The 19,084-nt window shown below is 44.4% G+C and overlaps 1 protein-coding gene across 5 annotated transcripts in view; it reads right to left on the reverse strand.

Moving 5' to 3' along the window:
• Positions 1-19,084, reverse strand: part of LOC126473831 (ATP-dependent translocase ABCB1-like) — a 272,239-nt gene that overhangs the window by 27,294 nt on the left and 225,861 nt on the right. For all 5 annotated transcript variants that reach the window (XM_050101157.1, XM_050101153.1, XM_050101154.1 and 2 more), the window contains 2 exons: positions 18,617-18,778; positions 3,163-3,366 (listed from right to left, as the gene is read on the reverse strand). In XM_050101157.1, the coding sequence (XP_049957114.1) occupies positions 3,163-3,366; positions 18,617-18,778 (366 nt within the window). The remainder of the gene's footprint in view (positions 1-3,162; positions 3,367-18,616; positions 18,779-19,084) is intronic.

The raw sequence follows: 19,084 nt of genomic DNA on the forward strand, positions 1-19,084 counted from the left end.
TGTGAGGCCTTGCGCTGTCATGGATAAAGAGAAGTTCATTTGCATTTTTGTGGCTAACACGCTGAAATCGTTTCTTCAGTTTCCTGAGGGTAGCACAACACCCTTAAAAGTTGATCGTTGCACCGTGAGGGTGGACGTCAAACAGAATAACCCCTTCAGAGTCCCAAAATACCATCGTCATGACTTTACTGGCTGAGGATGTGGCTTTGAACTTTTTCGTCGGAGGAAAGGTGATGTGACGCCACTACATGGATTGTAGTTTTAGTTTGCGGTTCGAAAGGATAAACCCACGTTTCTTTGGCTGTAACGATTTTAGACAAAAAATTGTAACGATCATCCTCGTAACGCGCAACCAGTCCCGCAAGGATGGTCCTTCGTTGCTGTTTATAGTATTGTGTTAGGCAGCGAGGAACCCGATGAGCACACATCTTTGAGTGCCCCAACTCGTGGATGAGTGTGACAGCAATATCAACAGAGACGTTCACTGGGCAGCGAGGTATTAGACTGTGATTCGTCGAATGAGAATGCTCGCACATTCCAACATTGCAGGAGCCACAGCTTTATGCGGCTGGCCGTGTCGCGGGAAATCGGACAGATTTGTGAGACATTCTTGCGAAGACAGAAGCCTTGTCCAACAACTCACCGTGCTTTTGTTTACTTCCAGGTCTCCGTAGACATTCTGCAAGCGTCTATGAATATCTGCAATGCTCTAGTTTTCCACCAAAAGAAGCTCAATGACAGGTCTCTGCTTGGAACGCGCCTACGTTAAAGAAGCCATTTTGAAGGCGTCACAAGGCGCCGCCACCTATCGGAACTTCATGAAACCGTGTGTTGAAAGGTGGATATAAGATGAATATCAACAAAAGCAAAACGAGGATAATGGAATGTAGTCGAACTAAATTGGTTGATGCTGCGGGAATTAGATTACGAAATGAGACGCTTAAAGTAGTAAAGGAGTTTTGTTATTTGGGGAGCAAAATAACTGATGATGGTCGAAGTAGAGAGGATATAAAATGTAGACCGGCAATGGCAAGGAAAGCGTTTCTGAAGAAGAGAAATTTGTTAACATCGAGTATAGATTTAAGTGTCAGGAAGCCTATTCTGAAAGTACACTCCTGGAAATGGAAAAAAGAACACATTGACACCGGTGTGTCAGACCCACCATACTTGCTCCGGACACTGCGAGAGGGCTGTACAAGCAATGATCACACGCACGGCACAGCGGACACACCAGGAACCGCGGTGTTGGCCGTCGAATGGCGCTAGCTGCGCAGCATTTGTGCACCGCCGCCGTCAGTGTCAGCCAGTTTGCCGTGGCATACGGAGCTCCATCGCAGTCTTTAACACTGGTAGCATGCCGCGACAGCGTGGACGTGAACCGTATGTGCAGCTGACGGACTTTGAGCGAGGGCGTATAGTGGGCATGCGGGAGGCCGGGTGGACGTACCGCCGAATTGCTCAACACGTGGGGCGTGAGGTCTCCACAGTACATCGATGTTGTCGCCAGTGGTCGGCGGAAGGTGCACGTGCTCGTCGACCTGGGACCGGACCGCAGCGACGCACGGATGCACGCCAAGACCGTAGGATCCTACGCAGTGCCGTAGGGGACCGCACCGCCACTTCCCAGCAAATTAGGGACACTGTTGCTCCTGGGGTATCGGCGAGGACCATTCGCAACCGTCTCCATGAAGCTGGGCTACGGTCCCGCACACCGTTAGGCCGTCTTCCGCTCACGCCCCAACATCGTGCAGCCCGCCTCCGGTGGTGTCGCGACAGGCGTGAATGGAGGGACGAATGGAGACGTGTCGTCTTCAGCGATGAGAGTCGCTTCTGCCTTTGTGCCAATGATGGTCGTATGCGTGTTTGGCGCCGTGCAGGTGAGCGCCACAATCAGGACTGCATACGACCGAGGCACACAGGGCCAACACCCGGCATCATGGTGTGGGGAGCGATCTCCTACACTGGCCGTACACCACTGGTGATCGTCGAGGGGACACTGAATAGTGCACGGTACATCCAAACCGTCATCGAACTCATCGTTCTACCATTCCTAGACCGGCAAGGGAACTTGCTGTTCCAACAGGAAAATGCACGTCCGCATGTATCCCGTGCCACCCAACGTGCTCTAGAAGGTGTAAGTCAACTACCCTGGCCAGCAAGATCTCCGGATCTGTCCCCTATTGAGCATGTTTGGGACTGGATGAAGCATCGTCTCACGCGGTCTGCACGTCCAGCACGAATGCTGGTCCAACTGAGGCGCCAGGTGGAAATGGCATGGCAAGCCGTTCCACAGGACTACATCCAGCATCTCTACGATCGTCTCCATGGGAGAATAGCAGCCTGCATTGCTGCGAAAGGTGGATATACACTGTACTAGTGCCGACATTGTGCATGCTCTGTTGCCTGTGTGTATGTGCCTGTGGTTCTGTCAGTGTGATCATGTGATGTATCTGACCCCAGGAATGTGTCAATAAAGTTTCCCCTTCCTGGGACAATGAATTCACGGTGTTCTTATTTCAATTTCCAGGAGTGTATTTGTATGGAGTGTAGCCATGTATGGAAGTGAAGCGTGGACGATAAATAGAGAATAGAAGCTTTCGAAATGTGGTGCTACAGAAGAATGCTGAAGATTAGATGGGTAGATCACATAACTAATGACGAGGTATTGAATAGAATTGGGGAAAAGAGGAGTTTGTGGCACAACTTGACTAGAAGAAGGGATCGGTTGGTAGGGAATATTCTGAGGCATCAAGGGATCACCAATTTAGTATTGGAGGACAGCGTGGAGGGTAAAAATCGTAGAGGGAGACTAAGAGATGAATACACTAAACAGATTCAGGAGGATGTAGGTTGCAGTAGGTACTGGGAGATGAAGAAGCTTGCACAGGATAGAGTAGCATCGAGAGCTGCATCAAACCAGTCTTTGGACTGTAGACCACAACAAACAACATGAAACTATAGGGGCTGAAGAGGGAAATTTCACGATGTACCACAAAAAATTCTGCATTTTTTCAACCGACACTGGCCGAGAAAAATAGTGCTGAATTACTTATTGAACGCCTCTCGGTACTTGACAATGCTAATCATCCGAATATTGAGGTATGTACTACAGTAGCCAACAATGTACTTTATATGAAAGTGGGTGCCCCTAACGGTACGTACCTTGGTGGCCTTCTCCATAGCCTTCTGCTTGCTGCTGGCCTCGTTACGCACGAGGCGATCGTCGAAGTACTGAGCCAGCAGCATGATGGGCATGAAAGCAATGGCCACCAGCCCCAGCCGCCACTCGTAGACGAGGCCCAGCGTCACCGACACGACGAGCGTGCCGAGGGCCTGCACTACGGAGCCGATGCGCTGTCCGGTCGCCTGCAAACCGTCACAGCTCAGGAGACACGGAACTGCTGGCGTTTATTCGCACATAAGAAACTATAACGGACCCATCAATGAACGTAGAATTAACATGAAGAGATCTCAGGAAAAAAAGTGAAAATAATGCCATAACATGGAGAAGACTCAAAACTGGGTTGATTGATAAACGGACTGAAAAATGTCCCCAATCATAGCACAAAAGAGGCGAGTAGGTCCTGATCAGAGTTACGGTTGTAAAAGAAGGAATCTAGCTTTTCGGCTTGTCTGGTAGCTTTAGACTTTAGTTCACCTTGACATATTCGTGCTTTTAATCCACTGCCCAGAAATTCTATTCCCCCCAGAAAACTTTTTTATCTATTACATGTATGCTCTTCAGCCATATGAAAGTGTTTTGTTTACTATGTTTACTATGGATGGCAAACCTTTTGGATTTTTGGCGCGGGATTAGGGACTGTATCCTATAAATTGCAAGATGCAGGTGTGCCAACATCTTGCAGCTAAGAGAGCTCACTGTGCTAGGGAAGGAGAGTTGTAAAAAAGCGCGAAGATGTCAAGATGTTTCGAGTTAAATCTCTTTGAAGTTATCAGAGAAGTCAAAAAGCTAGTTCCCTTCTTTTACATCCGTAAATCTGCTCATGACATACTCGCCTTTTTTGTGCTATGATAGGAGTAGTTTTCATACCGATTCCCAACTTTCACTCTACCATAATTCTGAGAGTGGCTTGACAACCGATGTACATTTTTATTGGGTCGGGTGACGACTGATCTAGTATAGGTTTTTTAATTCTCTTTCGAACCATATTGCTTATATCGTGACAACAGATAAAACTTTCACTAAACTTTTGTCTACAGTCTTACAAAATTTGAACCGATTCGCAGAAGTTTGAAACACAGAAGTGGCGCGCGTAAAAAGCTAACAAAAAGCGTGTTTCTTGCACGTAAAGTCGGTCGAAGCTAGGTTTTTGAAATAGAGTTTCCAACTTTGTCGCAAGAATGCATTTTTTATTTGTCTGATTCAAATTGTTCAAATGGCTCTGAGCACTATGAGACTTAATATCTGAAGTCATCAGTCCCCTAGAACTTAGAACTAGTTAAACCTAACTTACCTAAGGTCATCACACACATCCATGCCCGAGCCAGGATTCGAACCTGCGACCGTAGCGGTCGCGCGGTTCCAGAATGAAGCGCCTAGAACCGCTGGGCCACACCGGGCGGCTGTCTGATTCACTTTAAACCGTTTCCTTTCATTCAGTTCACATAAGAACATATTTAACTCGCATTTAAGCCATCGTATCGCGAGAATGGATAAAAATTGTTGGATACAAAAGTTCATTTTGACTTTATCCATTTATCTACCTTCGTGTAAAGTTTGATCGATTCGTAGAAGTTTAAAGTATAGATATGGCGCGCTTCAAAAGTCTCCCTTGGAAACGTGTTTTTTGCGCGTCAACTCCAAACGGAGCAAGACGTTTCAAACGGTTAAAACTTGAATTAGACCAAGGTCATAGACATCGGTGGACTAAATCTGAACCATTAGTGTGGCTCCAGTCCGTAGTTATTTGAGGGTGACTGTTTTTGCATGGAAAATCCGAATGGTGCACACAGAAATGGTGCCATTAGATCACTATTAATTTCAGACGAGCTAAAATCTTTTGCAAAAGGAATTAATCGATTCGCACAATTTGCTTGGGTGCCAACTCCGGTTCGCCGTTCAAACCTCTCTTAATGTACTGTAATACAGCTACAGGAAGACAGATGTGCGAAGGACTACACAAATGGTTGCCGATGCGGGCTAAACTAAATACTTTTTAACTTTCCCTTACATTTAGAAAGAACTCAAGACTCTCCGACACGTTTCCCATGTGTCCCACTCCGTTTGCCACGTATTCACTCGCCAACTTTTAAGATCGCGTAAATCGAGGATGTCTTCCTCTGTAAGTGTACTTATTTGTTCCCGAAGCCCATCTTCACGTATTATGTTGCAGCAAGGTACCTATTAGTGATGTCGATTGGAAAGACGCCTAAGACTACACAGAGAGCTTCCAGAGATGTGGTTCTAAAGGCGCCTGATAATCGTAGGAGCAGACCTCTCTGCCTGTACCCCTCAGCAATTACGTTGGTCGCACGACGGAGTTTATGTGCCCATGTGCTTGCCGCAAAGCATGTTATGGATTCAGATATTACACACTCATATATTCTCACGAATGTTAACGGTAGTGTTTATTCTTGCCAGTTAGTCAAATGAAAACCTTAAAAGTGAAATAATTAAAAATATACATTTCGTGCCATTCTTCCGTAAGTTGGCAGTACTGTTACCAAGGATGTAAGGAATTCCCTACAGATGGCAGCATATCACAGACAAGCGAAACGCGGCTCTAATACCAGTTCGAAATGGCTGCCTCGCTTGCGACATGGAGCAAGGGAGAACAGCATACTGTCATGTTTTCTGAGCAGTGAAGGTACGAAACCAACTGAAATTCATCGACGAATCAAAGTCCAGTATAGTATCGCATGTCTGACATTGCAGCAAGTGTATAAGTGGAGTAGAAAGTTAAGAAATAGCTTGCTTCCGTGACAAAAGTTCATCACCCTAGCCAGGCACACCACATCGTGACACCAGAATCTATTGCAGTAGTTGAAGCCACTGCGGTGGAAAATCGCCTTGTAACGGTGGATGAAATAGCCGCAAATCTGAAAGGCATGGCTCAGCACATCAAATCATTAATGAAATGCTTAAGTTTCGCAAAGAGTCTTCAAGATGGGTGCCGCAGCAACTCGCACCAGAACTGAAAGAGCGACGCGTTGACGTCAGCATAGAACCTTTGCGGCCCTTTGAAGCAGATGGTGATAGCTTCTTCGCAAGAACTGTTATAGGAGACGAAATCTGGGTTCACTATGATCAATGCGAAACAAAGAGAGCAAGCAAGGAATGGCGCCGTGCGTCACCACCAAAACCCAAGAAGTTCTGGAAGCAGCCACAAGCAGGGATGGTTTTGCTGACTCCCTTTTGGGATGAACGAGGCGTTGTTTTGGAACACTACACGAGTAGGGGAAATACCAACACCAGTGCTTCAAATTTCAATATGTTAAAAAATCAGCTTCCGCCTGCAGTAAGACGAAAGCGATGTGGACTTCTGACTACAGGTGTCAGTTTACGACATGACAATGCTTGGCGTCATACTGCCCATGCAACACTTTTAACCATCGGTGACTGGCACTTCGATACTCTGCCATAGCCACCATACTCACCAGACCTCGAACCAAGTGATTACCGTATGTCTGGACCATTGAAAGAGGCGACTCGAATTTTCGTGCCAATGAAGAGGTGGAGCAGGAGGTGCACAAACACATGCGCAACAAACAAAAGATTTTTTTCTTTTTTCAGAGGAATTCGTGTACGCATTGGTGGAAGAGTGTTGAACGACAGGGAGATAATATTGAAAAATGATACACTTATATTCCACTTCTGTTCAATAAAAACGTTTAAAATAACTTTGGGTTTTCATTTGACTCCCCCTCGTAAGTGGCCCTTGAAAGAGAGTCCCTCGTCAGTCGTAATTCTCAAGTGTCTTGTTGACCTTTTTCTCACTATGTTTGTGTTTCCCAGTTTCGCCGATGGGTCTCTAATAAGTCTTTCTTTATGTAACATGTAAAGTGTTCTGCTTGAGGCAATCGTTAGTTTATTTTGTGTACACCAGTTGTTCGTGTGTTGTAGTATATCCCTAGCTTTCTCCTGAAGTTATGTTCGGAAGTTTGTTGACACTACCACCTGCAGGTCGACGGCATATGCCATGATTTGGTGCAGTCAAGGCTCTGCACGAGATCAAATAGGGGTTCCATTGCCAGACGGGCCCACTGATGGATCACTGTGGGGTTTTGAAAAATTTCTGGTTGCCTTTCGCACATCGTGTACCTTGTCCGTACACTAACCCCGTAGGCTGTGGTACAGGGTGGCCGGTACATAGTACACTGAAATGTAGTACGAGTACAATATCGTCTCATAGACAATGTCGGTCCCACGGTCCGGCAGCGAGCTTTGGGAACAGTACGCGTATTGCCCATTTCTGTCCCGCTAGTTCCACATGGAGGAGGTTTGCCGTTGCCCTCGAACTATTCTTTGTTTTTGGTCTTCAGTTTTTCACTTGTTTGATTAGGCACCGCGTAATTTCCTACCCTATCTCAGTCTCGTTATCAGATTAGTACTTGCGTCAATCGTCCTCAGTTATTTTTCTATATATCTAAGTTCAAAACCTAAAAACCTGATGACAGCTGTCAAGAATCTCAACACCGACCTGTGTGCACTATCAAATTGGGGGCACGATATAGCGTTAAAGCGCAACCCATAAAACAATCCAAGCGGTACTGGTTGATCATTCTGAGCTGAGTAGTCTGAAATATCGGGAATCTCTACCAACTTGAACCATAAGTGGGACAAATGCCAACTTCTCTTCTTCAGCAAAGAGTTTAGGAGTAATAATAGAAGAAAATTTAAATTGGGCCCTGCACGTAACTTTAATGTGGAAGAAGGCATCAGCATATCTCCATGCCCTACGGAAAAATGAAAAGCCCTTCCCTCCTGACCGGAAAAAGAAACTTCTACCAACATTTATACCTCCAAATTATTGATTACAGCGATGTCGTCATCTTTCTCAGGAAAGTTAACACGCCTGGAACTGTTTATGAATGCCTGTGTTAGTTATATCTGTGATGTTTGACTCTCTGATTACATATCACCATCGTATGCACTACTAGTTTGGATGCATTCAGACAAGCGCAGAGATATCCACACCATATGTTTTCTCTACCGTCTTATCGACGAACTCTCCTCGACCTTAACAATCTTCGCCCGTTTCCATCAGAGCAAAATTAAATCTGTCTCATTCCAACGTTCAGCCAAGTTCTCGAAGTTATTCTTAGTGGCAACATCCTGCGTAACACTAGAGAACTAAATAATATCTCCATCTTAAGAAGACAGATAACGACATATCTACTACAGCAACAATAAGGTTACAATTATTCCTACAGGCATTTGTTGCCATTGCACATACTTGTTTCCCACCTAACCTTCCTCATTTCCCTGTATTCTTAACCAATGCAGTCTTCTTAAATTTGCTTTTCCCAGAACTTGCTATATCAGAAAACATCTATTTTGTAGATCTATAAATTCTTCTTATATTTGCCACTAGCATTATTGTTATTAATGTTATGATGATTGCCTTTATTTTTATTAGAATTATCACTATTAGTGGCAGCAGCTGCAATCGTACAGGTAATGCCAGTACTAACTTTAATAGTATATAGTTATTATTATTATTATTATTATTCACACTGCCACTTTACACACTCAAATCATTTTAATACTAGTTGTCATATTGGAACTGTTGTTTCTTAAGGAAACTATGATGCAACAGATACTTCTTGTGTGAAACCCTGGTCCGATGTCAGAGAGGACCTGATGGTCCTGAACAGACCTGGTTAAACAAATAAAAAAATAAAAATATATTCCAATCTCCATGTTGAATAACAATTTTCATGAAAGTTATTGCCTGTTATCTTCACATAGACATCTCTTCCTCTAGTTAATGTTTTCTACACAGGGCAAGCGGTTAGTACGGATATACTGGGCAGTTGTGCACACTCAAAAAATTCAGAGTGAGTAAAATTCCCCCACCGAATTTGATGGGATACACACTGAGGTGACAAAAGTCTCGGATAGCGGTAAGGACATATACAGAACAGTGTATTGGCAGAGCTGCCATTTGTATTCAAGTGATTCCTGTGAAAAGGTTTCCAATCGTCCTTAGTTATTTTGTCTATATATCAAGTGCAAAACCTATAGCTTAAATCTGAAGAATGTTTTCCGGTAGGAATTAACAGACTTCGAATGCGGAGTGGTAGTTAGATATCGACGCATGGCACACTCCATGTCGGAAATCGTTAGGGAATTCAGCATTCCGAGATCAACAGCGTCAACAGTGTGCCAAGAATACCAAATTTGAGGCATTGCGTCTCACCACTGACAACGCACTCACTTAATGACCGAGAGCAGCGGCTTTCGCAAAGAGTTGTCGTTGCTAACAGACAAGCAACACTGCGTCAAATAACGGCAGAAATCAGTGTGGGTCGTACGACGGAAGTATCCGTTAGGACTGTGCGGCGAAATGTGGCGTGAATGGGCTATGGCAGCAGACGACAGACGCGAGTGCCTTTGTTACGCCACGACATCGCCTGCAGCGCCTCTCCTGGGCTCGTGACCATATAAGTTGGACCCCACGCAACTGACCTGGTCAGATGAATCCCGATTTCTGTTGGTAAGAGCTGATGGTAGGGCACAAATGTGACGCAGATCCACGTTGTTAAAAGGTACTGTGCAAGCTGATGGTGGCTGCATAATGGCATGGACTGTATTTACATGAAACGGACTGGATCCTATGGTCCAAATGAAGCGATCATTGGGTGTAAATGGTTAGGTTCTGCTACTTGAAGACCATTTTCAGCCATTCAAGGATTGCATGGCGCCAGGGCACAATCGTTTGCGATTGGTCTGAAGAACATTCTGGACATTTCGAGCGAATGATTTGGTCACCCAGATCGTCAGACGAGAATCCCATCGAACGTTTATGGGACATAATCGAAGGGTCAGTTCGTGCATAAAGTCCCTCACCGGCAAAATTTCCGCAATTTTATAGGCGGCTACAGAGGCAGCATGGAGTAATATTTCTGCAGGTGACTTCCAACGGCTTGTTGAGTCCATATCACGTCAAGATGCGCACTATGCCGGGCAAAAGGACATCCGACACGATGTTAGGAGGTATTCTATGACTTCTGTCATTCCATTGTGTATGCATTTCAGCACGTGAGAGCTAGAGCTACGTTGCACCCCTTTACGATAGGAAACCGCTTTACAATTGCCTCAACAGTACAGCAGGAGCCGTGTTGTGGCAGGCTGAAAATATTAGGAAAACGAGAACTTATTTAATCTGCTATTAATGTTATTCACTTGTACCATGTCAGATTTATTGGGGTCAGTACTAAATCACAAAGAACGGCAGCTTTTAACTGACGTTTTCTTACTACTCCAGTAATTTATTTCTTTCGCTATCCTTTCCCGTATTTAGTCACTGAGTGTGTACTTCTTGTGCTAGAAATAATACGGGTCAGACAGAACTAGTAGCAGCTGGCTGCAGAGCGAACCGACTACGTCGCACAGGAGCCAGGGAACTGTGCCACCGCAAGGACCGCGCAGCCAGACGCAAGTACCTGGGGCTATGGCAAGCCTGCACTTCACCGTACGCTGCACCATTAGAAAGCACACACTACCGAAAACTAATGACCTATTCGGACGTAGTCACTTAGCAGTGCTTCTCAGCAGCACTGCCGATGGCGAATACTGCTGGTATATGAGCGAATTCTTACGCAGTCAAGGCCACTGAACGATGGCGTTGCTGGCCGTGTCGGTGTTCTGCTTCGCCACTAATGGCGACCACAAAAAGTTCCACTCATGACTATGCAAGCAACGTAATGGTATCATTCTGACTGAACCACAGCGGCACCGCTGTTTCAAACCCTCGAGGGCTCGCATTCGGAAGGATGACTGCTCAATCCCGCGTCCGGCCATCCTGATTTAGGTTTTCTGTGATTTCCCTAAATCTCTTCAGGCAAATGTCGGGATGGTTCCTTTGAAAGGGCACTGCCGACTTCCTTCCCCGTCCTCCCCTAATCCGATGAGACCGATGACCTCGCTGTTTGGTCTCTTCCCCCAAACAACCCAACCCAACACCCCGAGCGCAGCCCGGCTACCGCACACGTTCCTAGAGCAGTAGTTGCTGCAAAGAAGAAGTGAGTGGTTTGCACTGTAGTAGACAATGGCGTTGGACGGACCAAACATCATGACAAAAATTTTGCCATTGAAACTGAAATGAGGCCTGCCATAAGGGAATTGAAACATGACGATTGTAGCAACGAGATTGCAAAGAAGAATGCGTCGTAGTCTATCATACGAAAATTCAAAACAAATTTCACTGGCATGTCCGCAATAGAGAAAAACTTAACAGGTAAGAAAAGTAGTGATTATTTCCAAAAAATATCACTAATACAGTAAATACTGTGGTAGCTAAAATACTTAACAAATTCGGTGCATGCCCAGTTGTAACATCTCAGCCGCATGGTAATCCTGGTTCGAAATTTGAATTATATTTAACCTATGTACACGTCCATTCATCCGAGAAGTAATCAACAAATTCTGTTCGGCTGCGTTTAGTAACGTTTCCAGGCGAAGAGTTGTCTACTGGCACCTCTTCGTCTCGTCCGACAGAGCAAACTGTGTCCTCAAACTTATACACATCTCTTTTCCTGACAAAGTTATGCACACGCCAGCATGTTTCTACTGTGCTTTCTGTCAACTCTTGTTGAAAATTTAATGAAATATCCTCCACTTATTGCTCAGCATTTTACACAAGTTGAGCAGAGCCTGTGGCGCCACTAACACGCGTTTGCAGCGCCACCCATGTTGTCGGCCTCCTAGTATATGCCCAACCCAAAAGTCCCGATACCCTCGGTTACTACCCTCAATTAACACAAAGCTTTGCAAAATGATTATATGCAGACTGAAGCGACGAATTAAAATTTTATCGTGGCCGGAATTTGAACCAAGGTCTCCTGATCACTAGCCATATGCGCTAAGCTCTGTGTCACTCTGGCTAAGTGGCTTGGTACGACTGCACGGACTACCATAGTACCCTTTCCTCATCAGTCTAAATACTCATTCATTCCTCAATCCATCTGGTATTCTCCCTAACTCCACAGCACTGTAGAGGCTCTCTAACTGTACAGGCTGAAGAATGAAATGTAAGTTGGTGGGAGAAGCGAAGCACCCTAGGGTAATCTGTGCAGTCCTTCAAAGCATTGTACCAGAGTGGCGTAGTGGTTAGCGAATTTGCTTCGAGAGCCGGCAGCCCCGGTTTGAATTGCAGCCTTTGTACAAATTTTCCTTCGTCACTTCAGTCTGCATATACAGATCACAGATGTTTGAGACTTGGAAAGGTTTCTGCAACCATACAGTTTCATTTGACTTTGCAACAATGTTTGACCTGTTGTGTTGTTGTTGTGGTCTTCAGTCATGAGACTGGTTCGATGCAGCTCTCCATGCTACTCTATCCTGTGCAAGCTTCTTCATCTCCCAGTACCTACCGCAACCTACATTCTTCTGAATCTGCTTAGTATATTCATGTCTTGGTCTCCCTCTACGATTTTTACCCCCCACGCTGCCATACAATACCATATTAGTGGTCTCTTGATGCCTCAGAACATGTCCTACCAAACGATGCCTTCTTCTAGTCAAGGTGTGGCACAAACTTCTCTTCTCCCCAATCTTATTCAATACTTTCTCATTAGTTATGTGATCTACCCATCTAATCTTCAGCATTCTTCTGTAGCACCACATTTCAAAAGCTTCTATTCTCTTCTTGTCCAAACTATTTATCGTCCATGTTTCACTTCCATACATGGCTACACTCCATACAAATACTTTCAGAAATGACTTCCTGACACTTAAATCTATACTCGATGTTAACAAATTTCTCTTCTTCAGAAACGCTTTCCTTGACATTGCCAGTCTACATCTTATATCCTCTCTACTTCGACCATCATCAGTTTTTGTGCTCCCCAAATAGCAAAACTCCTTTACTACTTTAAGTGTCTCATTTCCTAATCTAATTCCCTCAGCATTACCCGCCTTAATTCGACTACATTCCATTATCCTCGTTTTGCTTTTGTTGATGTTCATCTTATACCCTCCTTTCGAGACACTGTCCATCCCGTTCAACTGCTCTTCCAAGTCCTTTGCTGTCTCTGACAGAATTACAATGTCATCGGCGAACCTCAACGTTTTTATTTCTTCTCCATGGATTTTAATACCTACTCCGAATTTTTCTTTTGTTTCCTTCACTGCTTGCTCAATATACAGATTGAATAACATCGAGGAGAGACTACAACCCTGTCTCACTTCCTTCCCAACCACTGCTTCCCTTTCATGTCCCTCGACTCTTATAACTGCCATCTGGTTTCTGTACAAATTGTAAATAGCCTTTCGATCCCTGTATTTTACCCCTGCCACCTTCAGAATTTGAAAGAGAGTATTCCAGTCAACATTGTCAAAAGCTTTATCTAAGTCTACAAATGCTAGAAACATAAGTTTGCCCTTCCTTAATCTAGCTTCTAAGATAAGTCGTAGGGTCAGTATTGCCTCACGTGTTCCAACAATTCTACGAATCCAAACTGATCTTCCCTGAGGTCGGTTTCTACTAGTTTTTCAATTCGTCTGTAAAGAATTCGCGTTAGTATTTTGCAGCTGTGACTTATTAAACTGATAGTTCGGTAATTTTCACATTTGTCAACACCTGCTTTCTTTGGGATTTGAATTATTATATTCTTCTTGACGTCTGAGGGTATTTCGCCTGTTTCATACATCTTTCTCAACAGATGGTAGAGTTTTGTCAGGACTGGCTCTCCCAAGGCTGTCAGTAGTTCTAAGGGAATGATGTCTACTCCCGGGGCCTTGTTTCGACTCAGGTCTTTCAGTGCTCTGTCAGACTCTTCACGCAGAATCATATCTCCCATTTCATCTTCAGCTACATCCTCTTCCATTTCCTTAATATTGTCCTCAAGTACATCGCCCTTGTATAGACCCTCTATATACTCCTTCCACCTTTCTGCTTTCCCTTCTTTGCTTAGAACTGGGTTTCCATCTGAGCTCTTGATATTCATGCAAGTGGTTCTCTTATCTCCAAAGGTCTCTTTAATTTTCCTGTAGGCTGTATCTATCCTACCCCTAGTGAGATAAGCCTCTACATCCTTACATTTGTCCTCTAGCCATCCTTGCTTAGCCATTTTGCACTTCCTGTCGATCTCATTTTTGAGACGTTTGTATTCCTTTTTGCCCGCTTCATTTACTGCATTTTTATATTTTCTCCTTTCATCAATTAAATTCAATATATCTTCTGTTACCCAAGGATTTCTACTAGCCCTCATCTTTTTACCTACTTGATCCTCTGCTGCCTTCACTACTTCATCCCTCAGATCTACCCATTCTTCTTCTACTGTATTTCTTTCCACCATTCCTGTCAATTGTTGCCTTATGCTCTCCCTGAAACTCTGTACAATCTCTGGTTTAGTCAGTTTATCCAAGTCCCATCTCCTTAAATTCCCACCTTTTTGCAGTTTCTTCAGTTTTAATCTGCAGGTCATAACCAATAGATTGTGGTCAGAGTCCACATCTGCCCCTGGAAATGTCTTACAATTTAAGTCCTGGTCCCTAAATCTCTGTCTTACCATTATATAATCTATCTGAAACCTGTCGGTATCTCCAGGTTTCTTCCATGTATACAGCCTTCTTTTATTATTCTTGAACCAAGTGTTAGCTATGATTAAGTTGTGCTCTGTGCAAAATTCTACCAGGCGGCTTCCTCTTTCATTTCTTAGCCCCAATCCATATTCACCTACTACGTTTCTTTCTCTCCCTGTTCCTACTACCGAATTCCGGTCACCCATGACTATTAAATTTCCGTCACCCTTCACTACCTGAATAATTTCTTTTATTTCATCATACATTTCTCAATTTCTTCGTCATCTGCAGAGCTAGTTGGCATATAAACTTGTACTACTGTAGTAGGCGTGGGCTTCGTATCTATCTTGGCCACAACAATGTGTTCACTATGCTGTTTGTAGTAGCTTACCCGCATTCCTATTTTCCTATTCATTATTAAACCTACTCCTGCGTTACCCCTATTTGATTTTGTGTTTATAACCGTGTAGTCACCTGACCAGAAGTCTTGTTCCTCCTGCCACCGAACTTCACTAATTCCCACTATATCTAACTTTAACCTATCCATTTCCCTTTTTAAATTTTCTAACCTACCTGCCCGTTAAGGAATCTGACATTCCACGCTCCGATCCGTAGAATGCCAGTTTTCTTTCTCCTGATAACGACATCCTCTTGAGTAGTCCCCGCCCGGAGATCCTAATGGGGGACTATTTTACCTCCGGAATATTTTACCCAAGAGGACGCCATCATCATTTAACCATACAGTAAAGCTGCATGCCCTCGGGAAAAATTACGGCCGTAGTTTCCCCTTGCTTTCAGCCGTACTCAGTACCAGCACAGCAAGGCCGTTTTGGTTAGTGTTACAAGGCCAGATCAGTCACTCATCCAGACTGTTGCCCTTGCAACAACTGAAAAGGCTGCTGCCCCTCTTCAGGAACCACACGTTTGTCTGGCCTCTCAGCAGATACCCCTCCGTTGTGGTTGCACCTACGGTACGGCTATCTGTATCGCTGAGGCAAGCAAGCCTCCCCACCAACGGCGAGGTCCATGGTTCATGGGGGGGGGGGGGGGGGGGGAATGTTTGTCCTATGCCTGCAAATTGTTGGCGTCTAGTCTACATTTGACCTTCCTTTGACGGCCAATAGAAGCTGAAAAATTGAGTACGTTTCTCTCCCCAATGCCCGCCCTCCTCCAAGGAATAAAAAAAAAAAGAACCACAAAAATTTCATTTCACATCTTTCGCAGTAAGCTCCTCTGCAAACTGGAGCCTTTAAATCTGGTATGCTTTTACCATGTGAAAACGTACCATGGTACCCGGTGTTACGTGATGTTGTCGCAACGCTACCAGTGTCCAAACGTAATTTTATTTCGTTCAAAATCGTGACGTATTTCGAAGTATAAGATAACTTACATCGATGTAGTAGAGCAGTACAGTTAGAAATTTAAATTACGGAGTGGTTATAATTACACTTTCGTTGCTTGAGACGACCCCCATAAAAAACGAGTGAGCGTAGGAAAATGAAATTTTGTACAAACATACTTTTAAGAACATGTGGAAGGTAAATAACGAACAAAACCATCGAAAGAAACACATTTTAATTCCCACCTGAGAGGTAAACTTCGTTAATAACGTACCATGTTTATGTCACAGATTACAAATGTTGCTCAATACGATGAGCATCTGCGTCCATGACAGCCTGAACCCGCACCAGAGATACCACTTCACAATTATTCCAGCACTTTTGGAACGATGAACCGTTTATTGTTCAGATGACGTGAAACAGCTCGTACACTGCTTGAAGATCGCACACTGCGTCCAGCATTCTCTGCCATGGGAACACTAACTTCTTCAACAGTTTGTGGCTCAATTGGCTTCTCTCAGGAGCAGTTCCCAAATCTCTAGTTTGTTCAAACTTCGAATTACCAAGACGCGGAAAGACGACCTCTCCGTATTCCTTTAACGCGTCGATACTCGCGAAGAAATGCAGGACAACTGCTGTTGTTTTGATAAAATAGTTTTACTAGTAAAGCCTTCTCAACCTGTCCACACCCATGTTGAGTGCCAGCAATTGTAATTCTCAACTGATGCCTGTGTTTCAGCAATACGTCACCGTACCAATACCGGCACTTAACGACAAGTCGTGACACTAACACTTCTAACAACGCCAGTCCTGCAGCGCGATGTCTGAACGTAATTATTATAAAGTTTGGCACTTAAACGGAAAATAGTTTTTCGTCTACACCGACTCAGGTAACGATAGTTTGATTATAACCACCACGTTCAATCTTCAAGCGAGAAGACAAACAAATTCGAATCACAGAACGTCGATGGAACACCGCGTACTACAGCGAAGAGAAGCGTTGACGTGGAGGTATGCCAATTTACGTTAGTTTCGTGAAAGTTGTAGAATGAGAAGGGATCAGTATTTCAGCACTTCTTTCGGATAATGGTTGTTTACAGGTGACTAACTACGAAAAATGGAAGAGAGTATATACAAGTCCTCCGGAAGTTTCAGCTGTTTAAGCACGAGACCCATCATAAGACGGACTAATAGACAGATGTTCCCACTGCGAAACGAAACAAAGTTTTCAAGTTGTTAAACATTGTGGACATAAAATTATGTACTGCAGCCCAGCCAGTCACAGCTTCAGTTCCTCTTTCTTCTTTTAGTTCTTCGTTTTCTGACGATATGTTTCGAGTGAACTACTACATACACACGCCTTTATTGAAATGACCAATTTCAGTCATATTTCTATTAATTCTTTTTCTGTTTCTACTCTGTCTATTGATAATGAAATGAAATGCTACACACACACACACACACACACACACACACACACACACATACACGCGCGCGCGCGCGCGCAAACGAGCGCGCACGGAGATATATACGAGGCCTGTTCAGAAAGTAAGCTCCGATTGATTGCCAAATTGAAACCACAGTGAACATCAGAAATGTTTTACTTGTAACAATTAGCTACACCTTTCAGCTACTTCTCTACTTAGTCGCCGTTCTGACTTAGACTTTTGTCATAGCGTTGTACCAACTTTTCAATAGCCTCATCATAGAAGGCAGCCGCCAGTGCTTTCCACCAATTCTCCACGCTGGCCTACACCTCGTTGTCTGTGTCAAAATGTCTTCAGAGACAGCGGTTCATGTGACCAGAGATGAAACTCAGGGGGAGACAATTGCGGACTGTATTGTGGGTAATCTAACATTTCCATTTGAAAACGATGCAGGAGCATCTTCATTGCCCCTGCAGAATGCGGCTGAGAATTGTCGTGAAGACGAAACAGCACGACAGTTATGTAATGTTAGCTGCATAGCTTCAGGCGAAATTTCTCACCAGGCCCTTGTACTTGGCGGCAGACACTATTTTCTAGACATTTTTACGCACTCACTGCGAGCTCAGAAATGAGAAGAGCGACGTGATGCTAACTGAGGTTATACTAGAGACACTATCCAACACATCTGTGCAAAGCTTTATCGGATTTTCATAGTCGTTTCCATTTCGCGACCGATCGGAGCTTACTTTCTGAACGCCCCTCGTATATTAGAGGGGGGGGGGGGGGGCAGAATGGTGCTACAGTTGTTTGAGGAGCACGATAGTTAAGTCACTATGTCCACTATGACATGGCCACCGAATTCGCCTCATCTAAGCCCGATGGAACACATCTGGGACGCTTTCGGTTGCCAACCCTTGGTCCACAGACCAACGGGCCGTGATTCACGGGAACTGAGTGGGTTGTACATAGACATCTGGTGCCACGCCATTTGGCTATCGACATTGTTCAACTGTTAACAACATTACTTGTATTATTCTGTACTGTTAATTATTCTAATACTTCATCTTAGCGCTTATCATTGCCGGTTGCTGTCCTGTGCCTATGGTACGTAACTTGATAACTGCAAAGAGTTCACTCACCCCCTGGACGCTGGCGGCGTCGCCGGACAGCCGGGCACAGAGCGCTCCAGTGCTATTGTTCTTGTCGTCGAACCAGGCCACCTCCTGCCGCAGCATCGCCGCAAACGCCATTTTTCGCAAGCGTGATGTCAGTCTCTCCCCGGCGATACCGTACATGTATATCTGAAACCAATCAGGCACACATTCACACTGAAATGCAGAAGTAGTGGCGTACCGTTTATGATCATCAGATCCAGCACGAGTCTTCTGTGTCGAATTTCAAATGTCTTCGCAGCTTCTTGTGAGTTTTAGATAGTGTCTTGTTGTTTCGATGGGGATATTAGTTTTAAAGGCTCCATTGATATCTTTAAAGACGAGGAGCTGTCACTGGTATTAGCATATCGTAGGCAACACTCTCAATTGTTATAATTTTATTTACTATGCAGATAGAATGTGCCTCAGAACTGATACCTCAGTAATCAGAGTGGT

The sequence above is a fragment of the Schistocerca serialis genome, chromosome 4 (assembly GCF_023864345.2).
Source record: "Schistocerca serialis cubense isolate TAMUIC-IGC-003099 chromosome 4, iqSchSeri2.2, whole genome shotgun sequence".
Taxonomy (NCBI): Eukaryota; Metazoa; Arthropoda; class Insecta; order Orthoptera; family Acrididae; genus Schistocerca; species Schistocerca serialis.